The sequence below is a fragment of the Cyprinodon tularosa genome, unplaced genomic scaffold (assembly GCF_016077235.1).
Source record: "Cyprinodon tularosa strain WSP-4 unplaced genomic scaffold, ASM1607723v1 ctg343, whole genome shotgun sequence".
NCBI lineage: Eukaryota > Metazoa > Chordata > Actinopteri > Cyprinodontiformes > Cyprinodontidae > Cyprinodon > Cyprinodon tularosa.
Window position 1 is genome coordinate 254,497 of NW_024039056.1, and position 20,639 is coordinate 275,135.

The 20,639-nt window shown below is 37.7% G+C and overlaps 1 protein-coding gene across 8 annotated transcripts in view; it reads right to left on the bottom strand.

The window, feature by feature from the left end:
- Positions 1-20,639, bottom strand: part of LOC119789668 — a 47,360-nt gene that overhangs the window by 15,095 nt on the left and 11,626 nt on the right. For 4 of the 8 annotated variants that reach the window (XM_038294665.1, XM_038294662.1, XM_038294666.1 and 1 more), the window contains 17 exons: positions 20,119-20,205; positions 19,773-19,891; positions 19,565-19,679; positions 19,413-19,487; positions 19,214-19,329; positions 17,760-17,922; positions 9,348-9,493; positions 9,152-9,245; positions 8,020-8,169; positions 7,650-7,799; positions 6,348-6,604; positions 4,963-5,098; positions 4,683-4,880; positions 3,250-3,402; positions 2,236-2,453; positions 1,776-1,959; positions 1,534-1,689 (listed from right to left, as the gene is read on the bottom strand). In XM_038294665.1, coding sequence (XP_038150593.1) covers positions 1,534-1,689; positions 1,776-1,959; positions 2,236-2,453; positions 3,250-3,402; positions 4,683-4,880; positions 4,963-5,098; positions 6,348-6,604; positions 7,650-7,799; positions 8,020-8,169; positions 9,152-9,245; positions 9,348-9,493; positions 17,760-17,922; positions 19,214-19,329; positions 19,413-19,487; positions 19,565-19,679; positions 19,773-19,891; positions 20,119-20,205 — 2,517 coding nt within the window. The remainder of the gene's footprint in view (positions 1-1,533; positions 1,690-1,775; positions 1,960-2,235; positions 2,454-3,249; positions 3,403-4,682; positions 4,881-4,962; positions 5,099-6,347; positions 6,605-7,649; positions 7,800-8,019; positions 8,170-9,151; positions 9,246-9,347; positions 9,494-17,759; positions 17,923-19,213; positions 19,330-19,412; positions 19,488-19,564; positions 19,680-19,772; positions 19,892-20,118; positions 20,206-20,639) is intronic. The other 4 variants (XM_038294660.1, XM_038294663.1, XM_038294659.1 and 1 more) reach the window with 4 other exon arrangements.

Consider the following 20,639-nt stretch of genomic DNA (forward strand, 5'->3'; position numbering starts at 1 on the left):
TCCCATGCAACATGTAGGGTATAAATTACTTTTCTGACCTCTCATAAAACATGTATAAAGTATATGGTACTGATTTCAAATAAAAATGAAATAAGACTGATACAGAGAGTAAAAAAAAAATAGTAGAGCATTTCCAGACAGATTTGTCCCCACTTATATGCTTTAGCCTTTATTGTGAGACGTTTGAATAGATAGTGTGTTTGAATAGATTTTGTTATAAACTATATGTATGTTTTATGGCACAGGGACACTTCTTCTGTAACAACACAATTTCCTAAATGATAATAGTTAAAAAATTTTAAAGGTCACAGTCGCTCATGAAATGAGTATGGTATTTTCTACAATAAACATTATTATTTTTACAAAATAAATAATTAGTCCTTGTTTTATTGACCTCTAGATGTCCTACCTGAGTAGTATTTATATGTGTTCAATGTTCTAACAAAGACTACCATTACAATTACAGCTATTCTAATACTTTGGGAGTTTGGGACATTTTCAAGTTTTGACAAAAAAGGTAGCTAGCCATTTAACTCCTAAACAAGTCCCAGAGTTTCTCCTCCTTCTTTTGATTCTCTTTGCTATGGTGCAGGTTCTCATATGTTTTTAACGGACACTAAAAACAAGCTTTAATGATGATGAAGATTAAGGTACGTTTTAATCAAGTAGTACTCAGACTAACTGGGGCACAACAGACATGGTTCCTGATGCAAAATGGAAAATTTTTCTCAATTTCTCAGTACATTCCCTGTCTTGAATTTCCCAATCTTTCCATATTATATCGCAAGTTGTTTGAGATGGGAAAAAAAAAATCACTCTAATGTAACATCTCATAATTAGTGGACATGTTTTGTTTGCCATCTGATGCTCCACAATAAGACACCAACTAGTATTTAAAATTATTTCAAAGAAATTTCTGTATATCATAGCTCTGCACGAAGTTTATGATTCATATGTAGCAACCAATGAGGAACCACTAGAAATACTTTTAGAACAGAATAGGATAGAAAATCCCTTTATTGTTCCACAATGGGGAAATTCTGGTGCTTACAGCAGCAAAAGGATTATAGAAAAAAATAATTGCACAATGTGGTCCTTAGAAAAATGTATAGGAATAACATAAGAGTGAAGTGTTAAAACATAAACAATAAAATGCTTTACTGTAAAGTGTTTTAACAATATATTTACTTAATTTCAGCACTTCAAAGAACTTAATCTTCTTCTTTTATTTTCACTTTTCTCTTATAACAGGACAAATATCTTGCAGAATCCATTTATTCTATATATATTACGATCTCAAACTCTCCTTCACCTGTTTGAATCTCATAACTGAATCCTCAGCAAGACCCACAGGAGGTAATTCAGCTGTTTGATTCCAGTATATTTGATTAGGGACATTTCTTAAATTACACGATGCCTTGTTTTAAGCCTTTATTGATCATGAATATTTTGAGTTGTTTGTGTTAAACAATAAATACGAAGGAGACACTTTTGCCTTTATGTGCATAAATCCATCCCAAAGTGCTAATTCACCTCTTTAATTGAGTTCCACACGGTCGCCTCAGAGTAAATGTTGTCACTCGAAGGTTCCTCTCTGTTGTGTTGGTGAAATCTCTGTTGTTTCTGTGCTCTCCAGTGCACTGAGATCCATCCCAGCATGCTCCTCAGTTCCTCCATGCGTTCTTTCACCTGCAGCACATGTCCAGGTTACAGTCAGACTGACATCATTTACTCTATATGGACTATTTAAGTGAGTGGCTTGTATATCTGCTCACCATCTGTGTGAGGTGGTGTTCTGAGTCTAAAAGAGTCTTTGCTTTGGTAGCCAGCGCGTCAAACTCCTTAAACTTTTTTTCTATTTGAACATCTAGTTCTGCTACCAGTGGCCGCTGTCCTTCTCTCCTGAGGTGCAGGGCAGTGTCTGAGAAAATGCACGACCTAGTGTCTTCAGTCCACGAGCTGTTAGGAGGGAAGTGTAAGAAAAGGAGATGGTGTTAGGAGACAAGGAACAGTTATAAATATGAGAATAAACAGAGCCTGATAGAAAACACATTCATTGGTCCGTCAAACCCAAGAAACCTGATTTATCCTTAAATTTCATGTTCCCCTCTGGAGCATGTTTTTAACAGTGAGAACATCCTGTTCTTTCTCTTAAAGGGATTTAAATAAGCAAAAGGCCCCAAAAAGAGGATTAGAAATAATAGGAAGAAAAAAACATCTTGACATCCTGCTTACATCAGGGCGAGGTAGCTTCTGAAGAAGCTCCGGAGCTCCACAAACTCCTGGAGACGCGATCTGTTCTCCATCACGCTCTTCCCCAGCTCGCTCCAGGCCTGCAGCGTAGAATGGATCTTCACCTCGAAAACGGGCGCTTTCTCTAAACACAGCTCCTTTAGATGAAAAGCCTCCTTCTCCATCTCCTTTACTTCCTCCCTGATGATTTCATACTCAATCTGCAGATAATCACAGCAAGAATCTATAAGCCCGTATCAATCGTTTAAACAGCCTGAAATGATTGTCCCTCCGACTATGACCTCATCTTCAAAGCCTTATGCATATTATTCTATTAGAGGCCCATATGTAAACCATATGGGCCTCCAAGTTATAACAAGCTGCAGTATTGACTCCTTTTTTTCCTCCTTTCTGTGACGACAAAGAAATAATTTGTGTTCAGGGCTTTCTGGGAGCAATGCTAGATGAAGTTTCTCAGCTACAGTAAGCTTCACCAACCCTGGGTTGTTGCATGCCTGTCTGCTGATGCAACAGTTATTTCTGTTTGGCAGATTAGGTCATTTCTGCTCTTCAATCAAATCAATTCCTGACAGCTGAATGCATGTGTGTTTGTTTTGAGTGTGTGATAAACACAGCGCCGGCCAACCAATGAGTCACGCAAAAACTTTACCATCCCCGTCTGAACCCCTGCACAACCGACCAGATTTACTCCCCAAAACATACACTCAACACACTTTTAGAGTTAACAGAACGATGACTCACTGGAGAGAAAACAAATAAATGCAGTGTTTTTAATAAATCTTTGCACGCTCAGCGTATATTCGTGTGGACAATATGGTTTGCAGCTGATAGGAGAAACTAAACATAGCACAAAGTGATGCAAGCAGGGATCTTTTTGCTTTCAGGAAAAAAAGTTGAGCTAATTTTGTTTTGGTCCAACAATAATTTAGTTTTATGAGCATTATTTATTTATTTTCATCAGAACTAAATAACGTAAGCACACATCATCCTTCTCACCTCCAGGTGGTCTAGTCTGTCCTGCAGAGGCTCGAAGCCGCTGTGCTCTGGCTCGCACTGCACGGCCATGTCTGTCTCCTTCTCCAGGATGTCAAGGCTCAGCTCTTTGCTGCTGCACAAGCACTCCTCCACACGCACTGCAAGGCTGGCATGCTGGAGAGACAGTCATGAAGATACTGCACTTTAAGGTATCCACCGATGAGAGCCACATAACTTGCAAATTGATATTTTTTTAACATCAAATCTACAGTCCTTTAATTTAATGCAATTGCATTTGTTTAGCCAAAACCATAGTAATTATACAGCAGGAGGAAAATGTGACATGATATTTAGAATATTTTATGAAAAAATATCAAAAGTATGGCATGCATTTTAAAGCAGCACTTAATATATCTCTGCTTTACTTAATGCTGTATTTTGTGTTTATAAAATAAAATCTCAGTAAATTAAGTTTACTGTTACTGCAAGATAGTTTAGATCAGAGGTCTTCAACAGGGGGTCCGTGACCCCTAGGGGGTCCTTGAGGTACTGCATGGGGGTCGCAAAAGTTTTGATTTATTAGGCTTTTTTTTTTTATATTCCTCCTGCTATTTTTTTCTACTAATTGAAATGTCTTTAAATCCACATTAACATGACTTCAACACACTGTAGTAAACAGATAAATGGAGGCAGAAGATGTCTTTCAGTCATTAATGCACACATTCAGCGACACACAGGAACTCTTTCAAGCTGGGCACCGTTTCATTCACAACACCTGTCCCATCAACCAGGAATCAGAATCAGAAATAGTTTAATAATCCCAGGGCAAAATCACTTTCGTTACAATACTAATATTTTTAATAGAGGGGCTATAGGACCAGTTTAATATAACACAATTTCATACAATATAAATAATTAGGGGGTCCCTGCTCCATCTCGCCATCAGTTTGGAGGTCCTTGGCCTGGAAAACGTTGAAGACCCCTGGTTTAGATTATTATATGTAATGTAAATCCAATTATTGTCCGACAATGGGGAAAGTCACTCTCTGCATTTGACCAATCCCCTTGGGGAGCAGTGGTCTACCATTGTGTGGCGCCCAGGGAGCAGTGTGGGATTAGGGTTTTGCTCAGGAACCCATTTGGAGGCTGTGGGGATCAATTCTTGTACTTGCAACCTTCTCAGAGCACAAGCGCACTGCTCTACCCACTAGGCCAAATTAGGGGTAAAAACACTTTTGGACATTTCTTTAAAAGGGTTACGTATTCTCCTGATATCCACATGATTAAAATTAATCAAAATCTTATGCTAAGGTCATACATGTTTCACAAAAATACTCTAATAGAGATTTTTGAGCCGAAAATTATTCAACTATGTTTAAACTAGATTAGGATGAAATCAAAAAAATCAAAAACTCTCAATAAAGCCTGTTCAAATTAAACATAAACCCTCTTACCTTGCTTAGCAGCTTCTGGACGGCGTGATCATGGCTTTGTGATCGACCTCTTTCCCTCACAGTGTTGTTCAGCATCTCCACAGCCTCCCGCAGTTCTTCCACTGGGTCCCCCATGGTTTCAATCAACTGGTCCCTGACACCACTTCTTTGGAGTACAAGCGATGTAGGGACTGAGGAAATGTCGCTATGAAGAGGCTGCTAGACACAATTTATTAAAACTGAGACGATTAAGCAGGAAAAGTATGACTGAAGATAACCTAAAGACAATCCTGATTATTACCTGGTCAAAATGATAATGTTCTGCATTGAGTTCCTGGCTGTCCTCCAGCTCCAAACGCTCCAGAAACTCAGTCAGCATGCGTGTGTCCTGCAGCTCTGAGCTCTGTTGGGTCAGGGCACTCAGCACGCAGTGATACCTGTGACACACAAACAAGGTTTTAACAGCAGTGTGGACGTACACTCTCATCCACAGTCAGGAGGGGAACTTCACTAAAGACATAGAGGATTATCATTTTCATGCTCCGCTACCGCTTATAGTATCATGCATACTGTGTCACATGAGCATATTCTGTACCTAAGGGCTTAAACGCACATCATGTGGGAAGTGTTTACATGGACAAATATGAACTGATGGTTTTTTCCCAGAATAAATTGGAAATAGCTTTTTAATTAGAATAAATTTAGCTAATACAACATGTACTACAGCTGATAAATTCGTAATTATAATTATATAATGATAAAATACTGTTTATTCAGTTGAGAAAAAAATCTAATATAAAGAAACTGATATGTTCTCTTGTATTTCCTTTTTTGAAGAGAGGTCAAGAGAAATGTTTCTCTGTAACACACTGTACTCCAGGTAAAGAGCAGATTATGACAGAATTGTTTGATAAAGATTATTAGAGGATCAGAGCAAATGAAAAATACAATACAGAAATGAATAAATAAAGAAAGAAATGACAGAAAACAAAGAAAAAAATCCATTTTAAGTTTTTCCTATTGCTTATATTTTAACCATTGGACTCCTCACAATATGTTTGTGTGAAATTATGCTTCTGCAATTAAATCATATTTAAAACGCATTTACACAACTTTACCAGGGTGCAAATAAGTATGTACAGTACTGTATCTTTGATTTCAAAAGCAGTAATCTTTTCCCAATCCAACACCTTCACCCTGGAAACACCTAAACTGAGACATTCCATGTTTTTGTTTTCTAGGTCAGCTTTGTGCTCCCTTTTCCAGAGTCTGACCTTCTGTTTACAGACTGAGAACATCATCGGGTTAAACTGCGCGCCTCTTTGACAGCAGCTTGTCTTTCCAATGTATGTCATATTAGTCAGTTAATGTGAGCGCAGAGAACTTTTTTTTTGCCATTTTTTATGAAATTTCAGCTGCTGAGAGGTGTTGGTATTTATATATATTTTGTTTATAGGGTAACATGATTTGTCTTACATGAGTTTTATGAATAAATCCTTCCATGTTGAATTAAAAACATGGCAAATCTGAACCTGTGATGTCTTGGAAATGGTGACATATTGTATTTTGTGACTGGCAGAAACTGGCAGAGTTATCCCCTTGATGGGTTCAAAATCCATAACATGATTCTTCCATGATGACAGAAATCCGGCAGCTAACCCTGACCTGATTCCTTGAAAAACCTACTTTCTCTCCAGCTCCTCCATTCGTCCTGCCAATCCCTGTGTGTGGGGATGACTGTATCCGTGAAGGCGATCCACCTCGTGCCTCAGAGCATTTAGCTCCACACTCCGTGCTGCCACCTCTTTCTCCAGCAGGCAGCTCTCCTTCTCAGCCCTGCTCATTGTTTCAGGGTCACCAGCTAAAGCAGACGCCTTCATGGAAAGCTCCACAGACTCCAGCCAGGCCTCAAGGCTGCCGAGGGCTTGCAGCACTTTCACAACCTATGTGGAGCAGAAACAAAAAAAGAGATTAGGTGTGCAGAACAGTGTTTGCAGAGAGGTAAAGACTCTTGTTCTTAAACATTTAATAGATGTAGCGTAAAACAAAAGCTAGGCATTGGAAGCATAAGTAATTATATGTTTCATAATTGTAGGGTCATCTTTTAAAGTAAGGCTCTAAATTAAACTTTCAGCATTTTTTTTAGCCCATAATCTAATAAGAGTTCCTGAGAAAAGTATTTATACATCCTCCACTTTTACAGTTACAACCACAATCTTTGGGGTATATTACATGGATTGTTTGACACCAAGTGCTGCATCATTGTGATGAGATACAGTTTTGTACAGTCCGTGAAATTAAAACAGACAGAGTATGGCACAACAGCAGACATACTAAGATATGTTGATCCACCTAAACCACCAGACCAGGGGAGGCTTTTGGTAAATCTGAAGCTGCAAAGATCCACTGCAAAGATTAAAGCAGGTGTTTTTAAAAGCGCAGTCAAAAGTTATACCTATTTCCAACCGATAATCCGTTTTTAGAGACAATCTCTCTCCAATATGACTGAGCTTGACCTATATAAAGAAGAACTGTGACATACTTTACACTAGATGTGCAAAGCTGGAAAGTGCAGTGAAAGGTTGACCTGGGGGTTAAATGCAAATGCATGCCACACTTTTTAGATTTATATCTTTACACTGAAAAGCATTAATTGGGTTCTTTAAAATTTGCAATTTGGTATGTATCAATTGGTTTAGTTCTAAAAAAAATCTCAATAAATTGCCTAAATGCAAGTTTGTGGTTTCAACCTAAAAGAATATAGAAAAAGCTCAAAGATGTGTGAATACTTTTGCAAGTGACAATATAAATGCGTAGCTGTAAGCATTGTTTTTTGTAAGTCCATGTGTTAAAGAGCAGAGATCATGTGCTGCTAGCTCTGAACAAGCATCAAAGTTCTAACAATTGTAGGACGGATCATAAATCTTCCTAGAACAGTATGACCTCAGAGAACATTCTGTTCAGGGATTATCAAAAAATGAATCTTACTCTAAAGCCGAGCTTCTCAGAGGCCTGCAGAAAGGCAGCATTCCTTTGGTGCCTCCTCCTCAGTTCTTCCCAAAGGACTTCCAGCTGGCTGAGGAACTCCTCAATCTTCGAGCTGCCTGGGTGCTGTGCACGGACCAGCCCATGACCCTCCTGAGGAGGATTTAACAGATGAGTATGTGTGATAACGCAAATGGAATCTATAATTGCAAAATGTATGTAAAATATGTTGTTTTTTTTGGAGGGTGCAACTTTCCAACACGAGATAATAGATCATCATCTAAATAAGAAAAGAGCAATAAAAGCTGCACATTTTCATTCAGTGGCTGCTGATGCTTTAAACTGGGACAGTGACAACGATGCCTCCGTTTACCCTTTTGACCACCTCTATCCTGGCTCTGTTTTTGAGGATTTCTTGTTCAAGGGACTGTTGACACCTCCTTGCTGCCTCCAGCCCCTCGGAGCTAGCCATCAAGCACACCTGCGTTGCCATGGAAACGTTGTCTTTCAGCCAGGACAAAGTCTGAGAAGAAAACAAAAAGAATGTTGGTTGGATGCTGAAAATAAAGAGAGGAAACTACTTTTCCTGTAACTTAGCTACCAAAACAACAGAACAACATGATCCAGGTGATTTTTAAAACTGCCATATAAAAATAGCAGGAAAGCAAAGGTGCATGCTGATGCTTACAGAGCTCTGCATTGGATGCTGGCCGCTAAATGTTTGGGTTTTAATTTTTATTAGTGTACTTTTTTCTAATAATTGCTTTGTTATTTATATATGTTCATTTCATTTGTGATTGATCGTTATTGTTATATGGATATTTCCATATAGGTTCATCACGTTTTTTTTGTTTGTTATTTTACTGTTACTTTTATCTACATTTTCTTTTTGTCATTTTTTATATGAGTTTCCTGTCTTTAACATTATTTATTTCTTTATTTTATAGATTAACTATTGTTAAATCACTCTTTATTTGTCTTATGTCTTCTATTTTTCTCTGTTTATATTTTGTCTCTGGTATTTCCTCAGGTTTACATTTTGTGCAATATTTCATGTACTTGTCTAATTATCATTTGCTACTATTGGTAATTTCACTACTTGTTTTTTGTTTTAACTTCTCTAAATTAACTTTGCGTTTAATAAGATTGAATGAAAAGTGCTGCATAGTTAAACTTTGTTGGATTAATCAAAACTTTGGACCTTGCAGCTTTGTTTTAATCCTTAACGATAAAGTTGAGCCGAGGGAATGAACCGGTGATCAAACTAAGGCTATGTCGATTTATTAACATATTTTATATTTCTAGTCAAATAACTTAGTTGTGGGAAAAAAAATTATAAATGACTTAGACTTAGACCACAACACAAATTAGTCCATATCATAGAGTTCTTATTTCATGCAGACAATACGAGACAGTCAGATTAGATGCATGGAAGCACCAATCATTTATTTTCTAGATTTTTTAAACAAGTAAATTTTAGTTTTATCCAAGAGAAATCTGATCACCTTGTCAGCAGACAAAGTAAACTTCTGGAGTTGTAGGTGGAGTTGTGGGTGGCCTCGATGGCCGGCAGGATGCCTGGGCTCTGCTCTTGCTTCTCTGTGCAAAGAAAACACAGACATGTGACTCCACTTATGTTTAACTTTGCGTAAGGACCTTTCATTTAACGTCATAAAGAAAGAAGTCAGGTTTAACTGTCACCTTTCCCCCTTCGGTTCATGTGTGCTGATGGGCTCATTTGCACCGAGTGAGTCATCTCCCTCTGGTGAAGAACTGCGGTTCACTGATTGGTGGTCCTCTTGCTGGCTCCTCTGAGCTGGGCCACTGCTCTTACAGTCACTGATACTCTGGATAAACGAGTCAAACTTTCTGTTACCATAAACATCAGAAAAAGATCTAATGTTGATGACTTAACATGGTGTGCTTTACAGATTTCCTCTGAGTTTGCTTTTGCTGTCAGTACTAAAAAGAATAAACTCTATATCAAACAAAGATTACCAGCTGAAATTAAAATTAAGATTTCTATTGATTAATCATGTAAAGAGAGTTCGCCATCTTGCACACAACACTGTACAATGCAGTGAAGCTGCTGCTACTTTGTCATGTTGGAATTTACAATTTGAAATTTAATCACGAATGAAATCAAGTTAATATGCATGTGTTATACTGCTTTGAAAATATAAAAAAAAGCAATTTTTTAGTGGAAAAGAAAAGTTTTAAATCACCTCTGCCCAGCACTCATCATTAAAGCAGCTGTGTTTATCCAGCATTACACAGGGATTTCCATAACTACTTACTTTGTTACAGCTATGCAGCTCAGTTTTTAAAAAGGTCAATGTTATGGTTATGAAAATACACTAAATAACAGTCCCTGAGCTAATTTTACAGTCACCTGCAATATTTAAGGTTGGTTAGAGGGCCCTCAGCATGGCTTTTAATGTAACCTACATGTTTTATAGTGCAGAGCTGATTTGTTGGACCTGTAGGAAACACAAAGGGGGTAGTTTTTACTTTTACTTGATTTATGTTATCATGAATAAAGGCTACTTTTAAGTAAATTGTTCAAAACCCTATTATTATCAATGGTAGATAACTTTTTACTTTTAGTTATGCAAAAATGTGGATTTTGACTTCAGAATGTATTGTTGGCTTTATTTCTGTTAAAATAAGACAATGCTTCGTATCAGAATGGGATCTCTGACTTTAACCTAAAAAAATTATATACTAAAACTAGGAAAAGTATTCAATAAAAAAGCTGTGGAGGATTTCTATACTTGTCCTGTTAAAAACATGCAAATTTCCCATCCGGAGTGGAATTCTAACCAACAACCCTGTTTCTTTGGGTCATTATTAACATTATAAACAACCAATCCACCATACTGCTGTTACTATTACTATTACAAGCTAAATAATTTATAATTATTGGTGGATTTTATAAGAATAAATACATAAACATAGCAACAGGTCATAAAATGTATCAATACAAATGTTTCAGTACTCCATCTGTAAATATGTGTACAATATTTATAAATTTATGATCATTTTAAATAAAAAGTAATGATTTAAAATTAGGCATAAGAATGCAAAACAAAACTATATTCCATATTTGCAAAAATTTTGAATTTGTAATGACTATTTATGGAGTAGTGACCCAGTGGTTGTAGAGAGAAGGGTGTTTGCCTCCTGGAGAAGCCACATGATCACTGGTTTCGAACCTCAGACTGTCAGTCTGGTCCCTGAGCCAGACACTTAACCCCGGAGTGCAGGGAGCATGCTGTTCCTCACTGCATGGGTTAAATAAAGGGAGGACATCTCACAATGACGGACTAAAGGTTTTTTTTCTTTCCGTTCACTAATATTACTTACACCAAATGTGTAAGTAATATTAGTGAGCTATGCATTTTAGATTTTTATTTGAAATCATAAGCTCCATCATTATCAAATACAACTTATAAAACTTCTGAGTTGATAGTTGACTAATTTCCGTATAAAAGAAGTAACACAGCTCTTCCTTTAATCAAGGATGCAGAGTCCTTACAGCAGACCTTAGTGAAGACCTCAATTTTAACCCTTTATCTATATATGTTTTTAAATATCTGTCATATAATGATGTAAAATTAAAAGAATTGAGACTTAAACTCATGATTCTCTAAACTAAACGTTTTGCTGGATGACTGGTTTGTTTCCACCTGTAAACCCTCATAACCCTGTGTTGCTGTAAGTATTTCTGCCTCCAACATCACAGAGTCTATTCTAAAAAAAGGCATTGCAAAAATAGATTTCTAACTTAAGTAATTATTTATTACAGTTTTCTATATTTTAAAGCAATGATTAGAGTGTTTTAAATATGTTAAATATGTTTTTTTCATTTTAAGACATACCTTTGATAATACCTTCAATCTTCAATCTTTTCAATCTAATAGAGCAACTTCTGAAATAGGCAAAACATTTTCTTCTGATTTTAACTGTTAGATTCTTTCCAACCAAAATTTTTTCTTTTTGCTCTTATCTTCTAAAGATAAGTGATAAGTTGTGATATAAGACTGGAATAGTGATAATTATTTTTAACACATAATTTCTCATTGCTTAACATTCCTCGCTCTGCAATGTTTCCTATTGTCTGTTTCCTGCTGAGCCTTTCTACCTCTGAGGGTGTCTAAGTGTTCTGAGCTCTGAGGTGATGTCAGCCAAGAACTATCATTTACCGCCAAGCCCATCTGGTCTGCAGCCGCGGCATCTGGCCACAATTAGCCAGAGAAACAGACGATAGCCATGTTTACCTCCAGAAACAAGAGGCCTTAACTACTGCTAACACAAAGACACTGATGTATGGACTACTGAGGGAGGCGTGTTCTCAAAGGGACACAGATAATGAGACTTGGACGGTTTATTGTTCATCTTTTCAGCCAGACCAAGCTACAGAAGGAGAGGAGGAAATGTCACAGTATCAGAAAATCATGTGATGAAAATATAAGTAGTGATAAATCCACATTTTCCTCTTTACTTCATCTTTGATTGCAAAGTCTTCTGAACTTTAACATCTTAGAAACTAAAGTATGTGTGAGGTGTGAACATCCACTGAAGTGAGTCTGCATCCAACATGGTGAATGTATTTGGTATTCAAGGCTTATATAAATGTAATATGTATAATTTAGTACTTATGTCTGCAAAGTGGTATGAAGAACTGAAGCTTATTTAATTTTTTTTCTTTCTAGTGTTTAATTGTCATTACACTATCACAAGTACAGAGCAAGGAAATTCACTCTTGGCATTTAACCCATCACCTTGGAGAGTAGCAGGCTGCCATTTGCGCCGCACGGGGAGCAGAGTGGGGTCCTGGAGTGTCAGTCTGTGGGAGTGGGTTTCAAACTCACAACCTCAGGATTCCAGGTTCTATGCTCTAACCACTAGGACACCTATCCCACCACTTTACCTTTCTATAGACATTTACATCAGCAGAATTCCTGATTCCTATTTAACTTACTAATCTATATGGCACATGTCCATTAGCCTCGTGAGACCATCCTGATCTCGCGAGCTTTCAAGGTTTCACTCGCAGATCAGTCTGGAGACTCTCCGTTAAAGAAAATTTGGAGCCGTTCACCAAACGAACGTCCAAACCGCGTTGGCTTTGAGGCGGGTTGAGGTGTGACGCAACGAGAAGCGCGACCGTTCAGTCTAAAGAACATGGCGGCTTCAGCCGATGAAACTAGCGTTAGGGTGGCTATCGTGCAAGTTTTATCGGAATAACAGAGTATTTCTCACTGAAAGAAGAGCAAAACACTGCTCTGGAGGCTTTCCTCAGAGGAAAATATGTTTTTGCTCTTCTCCCGACTGGTTTCGGCAAGAGTAGCCTGGCTTGTGGTTGTGTTTTCGTCGTCGCTCTGTTAGTACGTCATATGCTTCGTTGATGTGATTGGTTTATTTGGCCCGTCTATCACCAACATAGGCCAAACAGCTTACCAGAATTTTCGCCCCTACCAAAATTACTTCAACAGAAGGTTTCCAGATGGATATGCAGAGCAAATCCATCTGGCGGAGTCAGGTTACATGTCCATTATCTGAGCAAATAAATATGTTTATATACATATAAACATCTACACCTTCACATGTGCCTGCACACATCGTCTTTCATACAACTGTTACTCAAAGCACTACTAGTACTTGGATTATAAGAATAGACAGGGGCGTCTCTAGGTTTAAGACACAAGGGTGGCTCAGCCCCTAGAAGATAATGCGCGCACGTAGCGCGCGCCGAATTTTTTCAGTGCACCTGCTAAGGCGTTGTCTAAGACAAGGGTGTAACTTTGTGTTGAAAGTTGGTGGGGACGGCTCATAAGGAAAGGGAGCTACCTGCGCGACGCCTTTTTTTTTTTGTTGGAAAGGATAAAGCCAAAAAAATGCGGATAACATTTATCAATTTAATGGTTACAGTTGAAAACATAACTGTTACAATATTCACTTATATATTTTGTGCAAAAAATATCACATAAATCTAAACAGACAGTACAAATCAAATAAATATATCAATTTTGTAGAACATTTATTGACAGTCAATTTTGGGTCACTTTTTAAAATTTATTTACTTTTAAACCAGGACTCGGACAAGATCTTATGGGACCTTAAGCAGAATATGATTAAGCAACTCCGTCTTTCTGTCAAGAACATCCACCAGCAGGGTATCCAGGGGGGGATTTACCATTAGGCAATACTAGGCAGTTGCCCAGGGCCCCAAGTTCTGGGGGCCCCATAAAACTCTGTTTCCATGTATGGTTAATACAACTAATCCTTATTTGTGCACATTAATTATGTTTTTGATAAAAATCCTTTGGCTAAAATGCCATCAGAACGCTGATAAATAGAGAGGAAAAAGGGACAAGAAGAGAGGGACAAAACCTAGAACAAATAATGGATGTCTATTCTATTAACATTTCTCTATCTGTAGAATGGGTCTGTTTTATGGGTTTTCTTCTCAGGGGGCCCCCTGCCTGTCTTTGCCTGGGGCCCCAAATTTCCTAAATCCGCCCCTGAGGGTATCAATACTGATAGAATCTGGGAGAGCGGACTATGTTCAACCATCCATTTTCTTTAACCTTATCCCTCAGTGGGATCAGGAGGTGCTGGTGCATATCTCTAGCCACGTTCTGGGTGAGAGGTGGGATCACCCTGGACAGGTCACCAGTCTGTCGCAGTATGTTCAACCAGCTTAAAAGTAATCGGTAATCAGATTTATTATTTGCACTTTTACTAAGTGAACTTTCTAACTCCCTTAAATCTGAAATTCCAATGCCAAAATTGTTTAAATCTTTTATCTTTGGACCCCCTGCAGAGTGACGTCACACCTGCAAGATCCTATCCTTACCTTCCTGCTAGATTGCAAAAAGCAGCTTGCTCATGAGTTGTTAACTTAACACGCTAAATCTTAAATGTACGTGTACATATAAAAGAAAAAGGGGCGCAGTGCTTGCTACTGAATGGCAACACTATCAAAGTCAGGAAAAAGTTTTAAGTAAAGCCGGGATTAAAACAGTAGCTACAAGAAGCTTCAAATAAAAGGTGTTCTTTATGTTCAACCTAAACACCAACTCCGATAGACCATCAGTAGAGCAGGTGTTTAAATTAATCAATCACTGCTGCGAAAGCTTATAGCAGTGAAAGCTAATATACCACAGCCATCACTTAATAAACGCAAAATAAACAACCCTCTAAAAACGGAAAACTGTAATGGACTGAAAGTCCTGTTTTTTATGTGGGAAATTATTTGCGTGTGTTTTAGTATAATTCTGATATATTGGCGCTGTTGTCTGTTTCTATGGCAACGATACTGAATGTAGTGTAGCTTAGAGACCTGCATGGGTCGAGTTTTACCAACCCGCACCCGCCCGAACCCGTTAGGATGACGACCGAACCCGACCCGTCACCCGCGGATATCTTCAATTCAAATGTTATGGGGAGAGGGCGGAGGGGGTGATGGGGAGAAAGCGAGAGGCAACAGATTCTTTTTTCTGAGTTTTTTGTCGGGGTTTGTGGACGGTGAGCAGCGGGGAGAACTTTTTTTATTTTCTTTCTGAGGAGCGGCATGAATGGGGTTTTAATCAGATATACACAGCACCGAAAGCAAAATACGTGTACAAAATATTGGTGGGGACATGTCCACACCAGTCCTTAAGGAAGTTACGCCTATGATTGTTCAGATTAACTTGTCTTCTTTATGGCTTTTATTCGGTGCTTTACTGCATTTGTTTTGGGAAAATATGAGGAAAAAATAAATACAGAAAAAAAATATATATTTTTTAAAATCGCAAAATAATTATAGGGTGGCTAATGCCAAAGAAAGGGTGGCTGAAGCCACCCTTAAATAGGTCTAACGACGCTTATGAGAATAGATAACATTCTGAACAGTTTCTTTAAGATATTAAAATATCAAATATATTTGTGATACAGTATGGACAGCAGCCCTAACAGACTCGCAGAAAAAGCCTTCAGATGGATATAATATCAAATGGAGATAATAAAATTATAGGTAGTTACATCCAACTAGGGCTGGAAAATAAATCACTTTATAAAGAATAATCATGATTAACTGCTTATTGAAAACATGTTTATTTAACTTAATAATGGAATAATCATTAACTGGAGTATACAGGCTATAGAGAGCAGCAAAGTGTTCTGTTTGTGTGCCTATAATGACAAGAAGTACGAAATAATGAGAAGAAGTTCAACCGGCGTGACCTGCCTCTTTATTTCGAGTATCGTTCACTAACAGACTGGGCCAGACTTCCGTTCTGCCCTTTTCATAACAAAACACCGGAAATACACTACTTCCTGAACATAACAGTAAATCCTTTACATGACAATAATTAAGGCAATACTGCATAAAAAACATCCATATTTTTAATTTAAGGTGGAAAATCCTTATTTGTCTTAAAACATGCTCTACCCAAAACTAAGATCTAGTTTTACCTTCACCTGGTTCAAATTCGGCAAAATGAAAACATGCATTTTCACCTTTTGCTATCAGATCACTAAAATAATCGATTGACTGGCAATATAATTATAAGTTGCAGTCTATATCCAATGTAATGGGAAAATGAAGTTTAAGCAAATAATTTCCATGGTTTATTCTCTGTTTTTAAAACGTATCCAGATCTGAATAATACTCAAATTGCCTCATCTCAAATTCTACATGTTTTAAACTACATATCTGAGCCCTGCTACACATGCATGAGAACATCTTTGAAAATAGTGATAAGAAAAAAAGAAATCATGCCTTAAAAAGGCTTTTAAATGTCTTATTCTCCACAATTATGTGTGTAGGACATAGTTCTAGCTTTTATTTATATACAGGGCTTTATAAGGCATGTCTTATTAGCTCTACTTTAAATAGGAACAAGCAAACCTCCCACACTCTGCAGTTCCCAGCTCACAGTAAAATAAAGACAGCAGTAAAAGAGCTCAGGGGATTCATGTCAACATGCTGAGAAAAACAAAAGGCAAAATCCGGCATGTAGTGAAGCTACAGGATCAACAAAAATTCAAATAGAAATGACTTCAAATAAAGTTTACTATACTCAACAAACTGGGTATGTGCTTCTGCAAGAAACAGCAGCCAACGTTATAAAAGCAGTAAGGGATCAAATTGTTCTGGACACAAATGCTCTCTTTGCTTTTCTGCTACGAATTACAAAGCAGCTTAAAGTGCAAATATAAAAGACTAAAAATACTGATAAAAACCGGTTTTAACAAACCACATACTTTTCCAATACTCTTTTTTTTTTGTCAAAAGAAGCCAAGGAAATTTCCTTTTAGGTTTATCGGCAGTTCTGGGGTTTCTGTAGGAGAACCCATATGTTCTATAAAGTTTAAGCTGGCCTTTAATGCAAGAAAAGTTACATCTAAAAGTAATCCGGGAGTTAATCCTAAACAAATTATTAATATGGTTAAGTAAATAAATTATATGATGACAGAATGGATGTATATTTACTATTGAATAGAATGTAGGGGTCAAACGGAAAATCCTTTTTTAGTTTCATCTTCTATTTAACCATAATGAACAGATATAACTTGATATTTTAAATGGAAACTTAAGGATTTCTTGTGTCAGATTATATATAAATGTTCTTCCTGTGACTTTTATTGGCCAGCATTGGTAAAAACTCCACACTGGGATTTCATTTGTCTGATTAGAGTGAATGCTAGAATAAAAACAAGTCAAATTATATGTTGCACTACAACAGGCAGCCTTGCTCTGTACAGTTTCAGAGCCAAAAGGCGAATTTGTCTTGAATGTATGATGAAGGGATGCATCTAAACTGGGACATCACATGATGCTTTTAAGTGCAATTAAGTTGCTGGAAAGGAGGGAAAGCCAGCAGTGTGTTTATTGCCAAAACCAGAAGTCACAGCTCTCCACTCATTTGTCAAACTTTAGTTTGGAAAAAAAAAAAAAAAAAACTCCTTAAGTTGGAAATCAGGAATTTTCCAAACGAAAAGACAAAGTGAATAATTTTCTACAGTTTTTGAAGGACAGGAAACAGATCTAATCTTTTGCCATCCAGGAAGGAGTTCAACTCTCCTCCCTCAGAGCAACGGCGAAATATCAAGACTACTCACTCGGCAGCCTTTCAGACGGTTCTGTTCCTCCTTCACCTCTTTTCCCATGATCCCATGTGTCTCAGATCCCGTGATGCATTGGGCTTCGCACACAGGAGTCAGAAGGTCAGCATCTTCCCTGGTGAAAGTGGAACCAGGGAGGGAGTGTGTCGTCCTGTCACTCCTGCAGGAGGAGCAGGAGGTTACTGTGGTGTTGACAGTCGGGCCTCAGAGACTAGCAATGAACTCCAGTTAAAGCTCTGAGGTTTTCTTCAGCTATTTGTTTATTCTGTCTAAATAGTTACAAACTGATGCTGACAAAACAGCTGAAATGATGTAGTGTTGGTAGCTTTAGATAGGCCACTCTCATGGGAGGCCCTGTTACTTGGATAAATGTCTGGAAGGCAGGATGTCAGGAATCTGGACATAATTCTTAACAAAAAAACTATTTTTAAATGAAAAGCAAGAGTGTTTTTATTTTCCTTTAATTTTTTGCATTTCAACTTTCAAAATTGGTTTCCTTTCATTTCCTTCTTTCCATTTCCCTCCAGCTTTCCTTTTCAATTCCTTTGGCCCTATTCCGTTCTGTGGCAAACTTTCTTTCCTTGGTTCGATTTCATTTTTTCCCCCCTACATTCTTTAACTTTAACCCTGTGACCTTTCCCTCCCTGAGCTGAATATTTCCTTGTTGATTGCTTTAATCACACCCCTTTTTCCTAAATATCCTCATCAACTTCCTCTCTCTTCCTTTTTCTTCTTGCCTTATAAAACTATTCTATTTTCTACCCAATTAAATAAGTTATCCATTCAGACAATTTAATGTTGCTTTTTAACCGTAATAAAATCTAATTTCTTGCAGTATCATCAGTCCAAAAAATAACAGATTAATCTAGTTAACAAACACCAGATAACGCATAAGATACTCTTCTAAAGAATATTGATTCATTGCATACGCAGCACATCTGTAACAGAACTTTAAATGGAAGCATGCTATTAGCAGATATTCATTCTTGCTTTTTGTTTTATGGCACTAGTGGCTAATTTTTCTGACAGGAAAGGGGGTATGAGAAAGGAGGAAAGACATGTGGCAAAGCACCACAGGCCAGATTCGAACCCAGGTCGGCAGCGTCAAGGACTAAGGCCTCTATATATGTGTCATGCGCGCTAACCACTGCACCACCTGCATGCCCAGGTATTTGTTCTAATAGGATTCAATTCTCACTGGAATAATGATATAGATGCCAATTGTATGCTAATCAAACAAAGTTATTAAATATTCTTTATTTATCTCTATTCTGTTCCTCTCATATCCAGCAAACTGGACATTGAGGTGTTTTATTTTAATGGTATGACTAAAGCAAATTAGCTCAGTATCGTTGACATAATTTGTCTTTTAAAAGAGATCCAGTTTTTAAATTACTGAAAAAGTTACACTCCAAAGTGTAAAACAGACATAGTGGTCATGGCTGATGTACCTTAGATCCTTCTGGAGGAGCGCCCAGCACTCTTTCACCTCAGCCTGCTTCCTTGTGACGCTGGCAGCCAGAGTCTGGGGAAGTTTGGGAAGCTGGGATACGCTCACATCCAGCATCTGACACAGAGACAGACCTGCTGGTTAGTCAGAGAAGCCTCCTGTTGCTTGGTTCCGTTGCACGGTTCTGCTCTTGCTCTTACCATGATTTGACTTGCAATGTCACGAATTTCTCTGTCACCAAAGTTTTCCAGCTCATTAGATGCATGCATTCTCCTCTAAAACAGAGGATGCGCTCAGTAAATAGACCTCAGAACATAATCATGATTTAGGATTAGGCTCTCTGAAAGTTTACCATGTTGTTCATTGCATCCAATGTATTATCAGCCTGCTGGTAAAGAGAGGAAATCTCCAGGGCCATTTGAAGATTTTCATGGTAATTTTTCAGATAGGTCTGGATCTTTAGCCACCTGCAAAAAGACCATCAATATGGACGTCTCATTAGTTTTACACCAAAGCTGTAAGATTAAGCCCTTCTGTTTTGCAGAATACACAAAGCATACATTTTATTGATGTGTTTCTTCCTCATGGTAATGTTTTTGCCTTCCGCTTTCCCTAATTTCTCTAACTTCAGGGCCAGATTGTTGATCTCCTCATGCAGGTTTCTGTGGAGCTGCTCATCCTGTGGTCAAAAAAAAAAAAAAAAAAAAAAGGAACAGCTGTGAGATTAGATTTCTTTGCTGTGTCCTGGTGATCTGTTTACAATCAGACACAGATAGAGGCCTACTGCTTAAAATGCAGCAGTTATTAATAAAACTGTTACCATTTGGGAATGCATAGTTGAACTGACATAAAGCTTTTCTAAGTATAATTTAGAAATTGTTTTAAATTCGTCTTTCCAAGGCTGACCTGTTTGAGATCAAGAATTCTCCTGGTGAGCTGCATTTTGTCAACATTTTCCCCCAGGACACTCACCAGAGACTGCTCCTCTTCCTTCTGTCACACAGAAAAGTCACTGTTTATAGAGGAAGCGTTTGTAAGAAAGCTAACAATCATTTCTTTTCAGATGCACAGAGAGAAAAAAACTCATGACTTCTTTGACTAGGAAGCTATAAAACAGAGTTCCACTCAGGAGGACTTTGGATTTGGTCATTCCAAGCATGGATGTTACATTTGTTTTAGGGAAGAGGTTCCCAGGGACCAGTGGTGGCCATTAGAGAGACCTCTTTGCAAATTTGACTTAACAGCACATGCAGCTGATGCAGATGGATTTATTCTTTTCTTTAAAAGTTTGGGATCAGATTTTCCCTGACAAATCAATCATTTTTCAAACATCTACTTTGAAACTTACTTGAAAGCATAAACCCATGTTTTAAACTGTAATATAACAAGCATTTCAAAGTAAGAGTGATCAATTTACTTTATTTTGA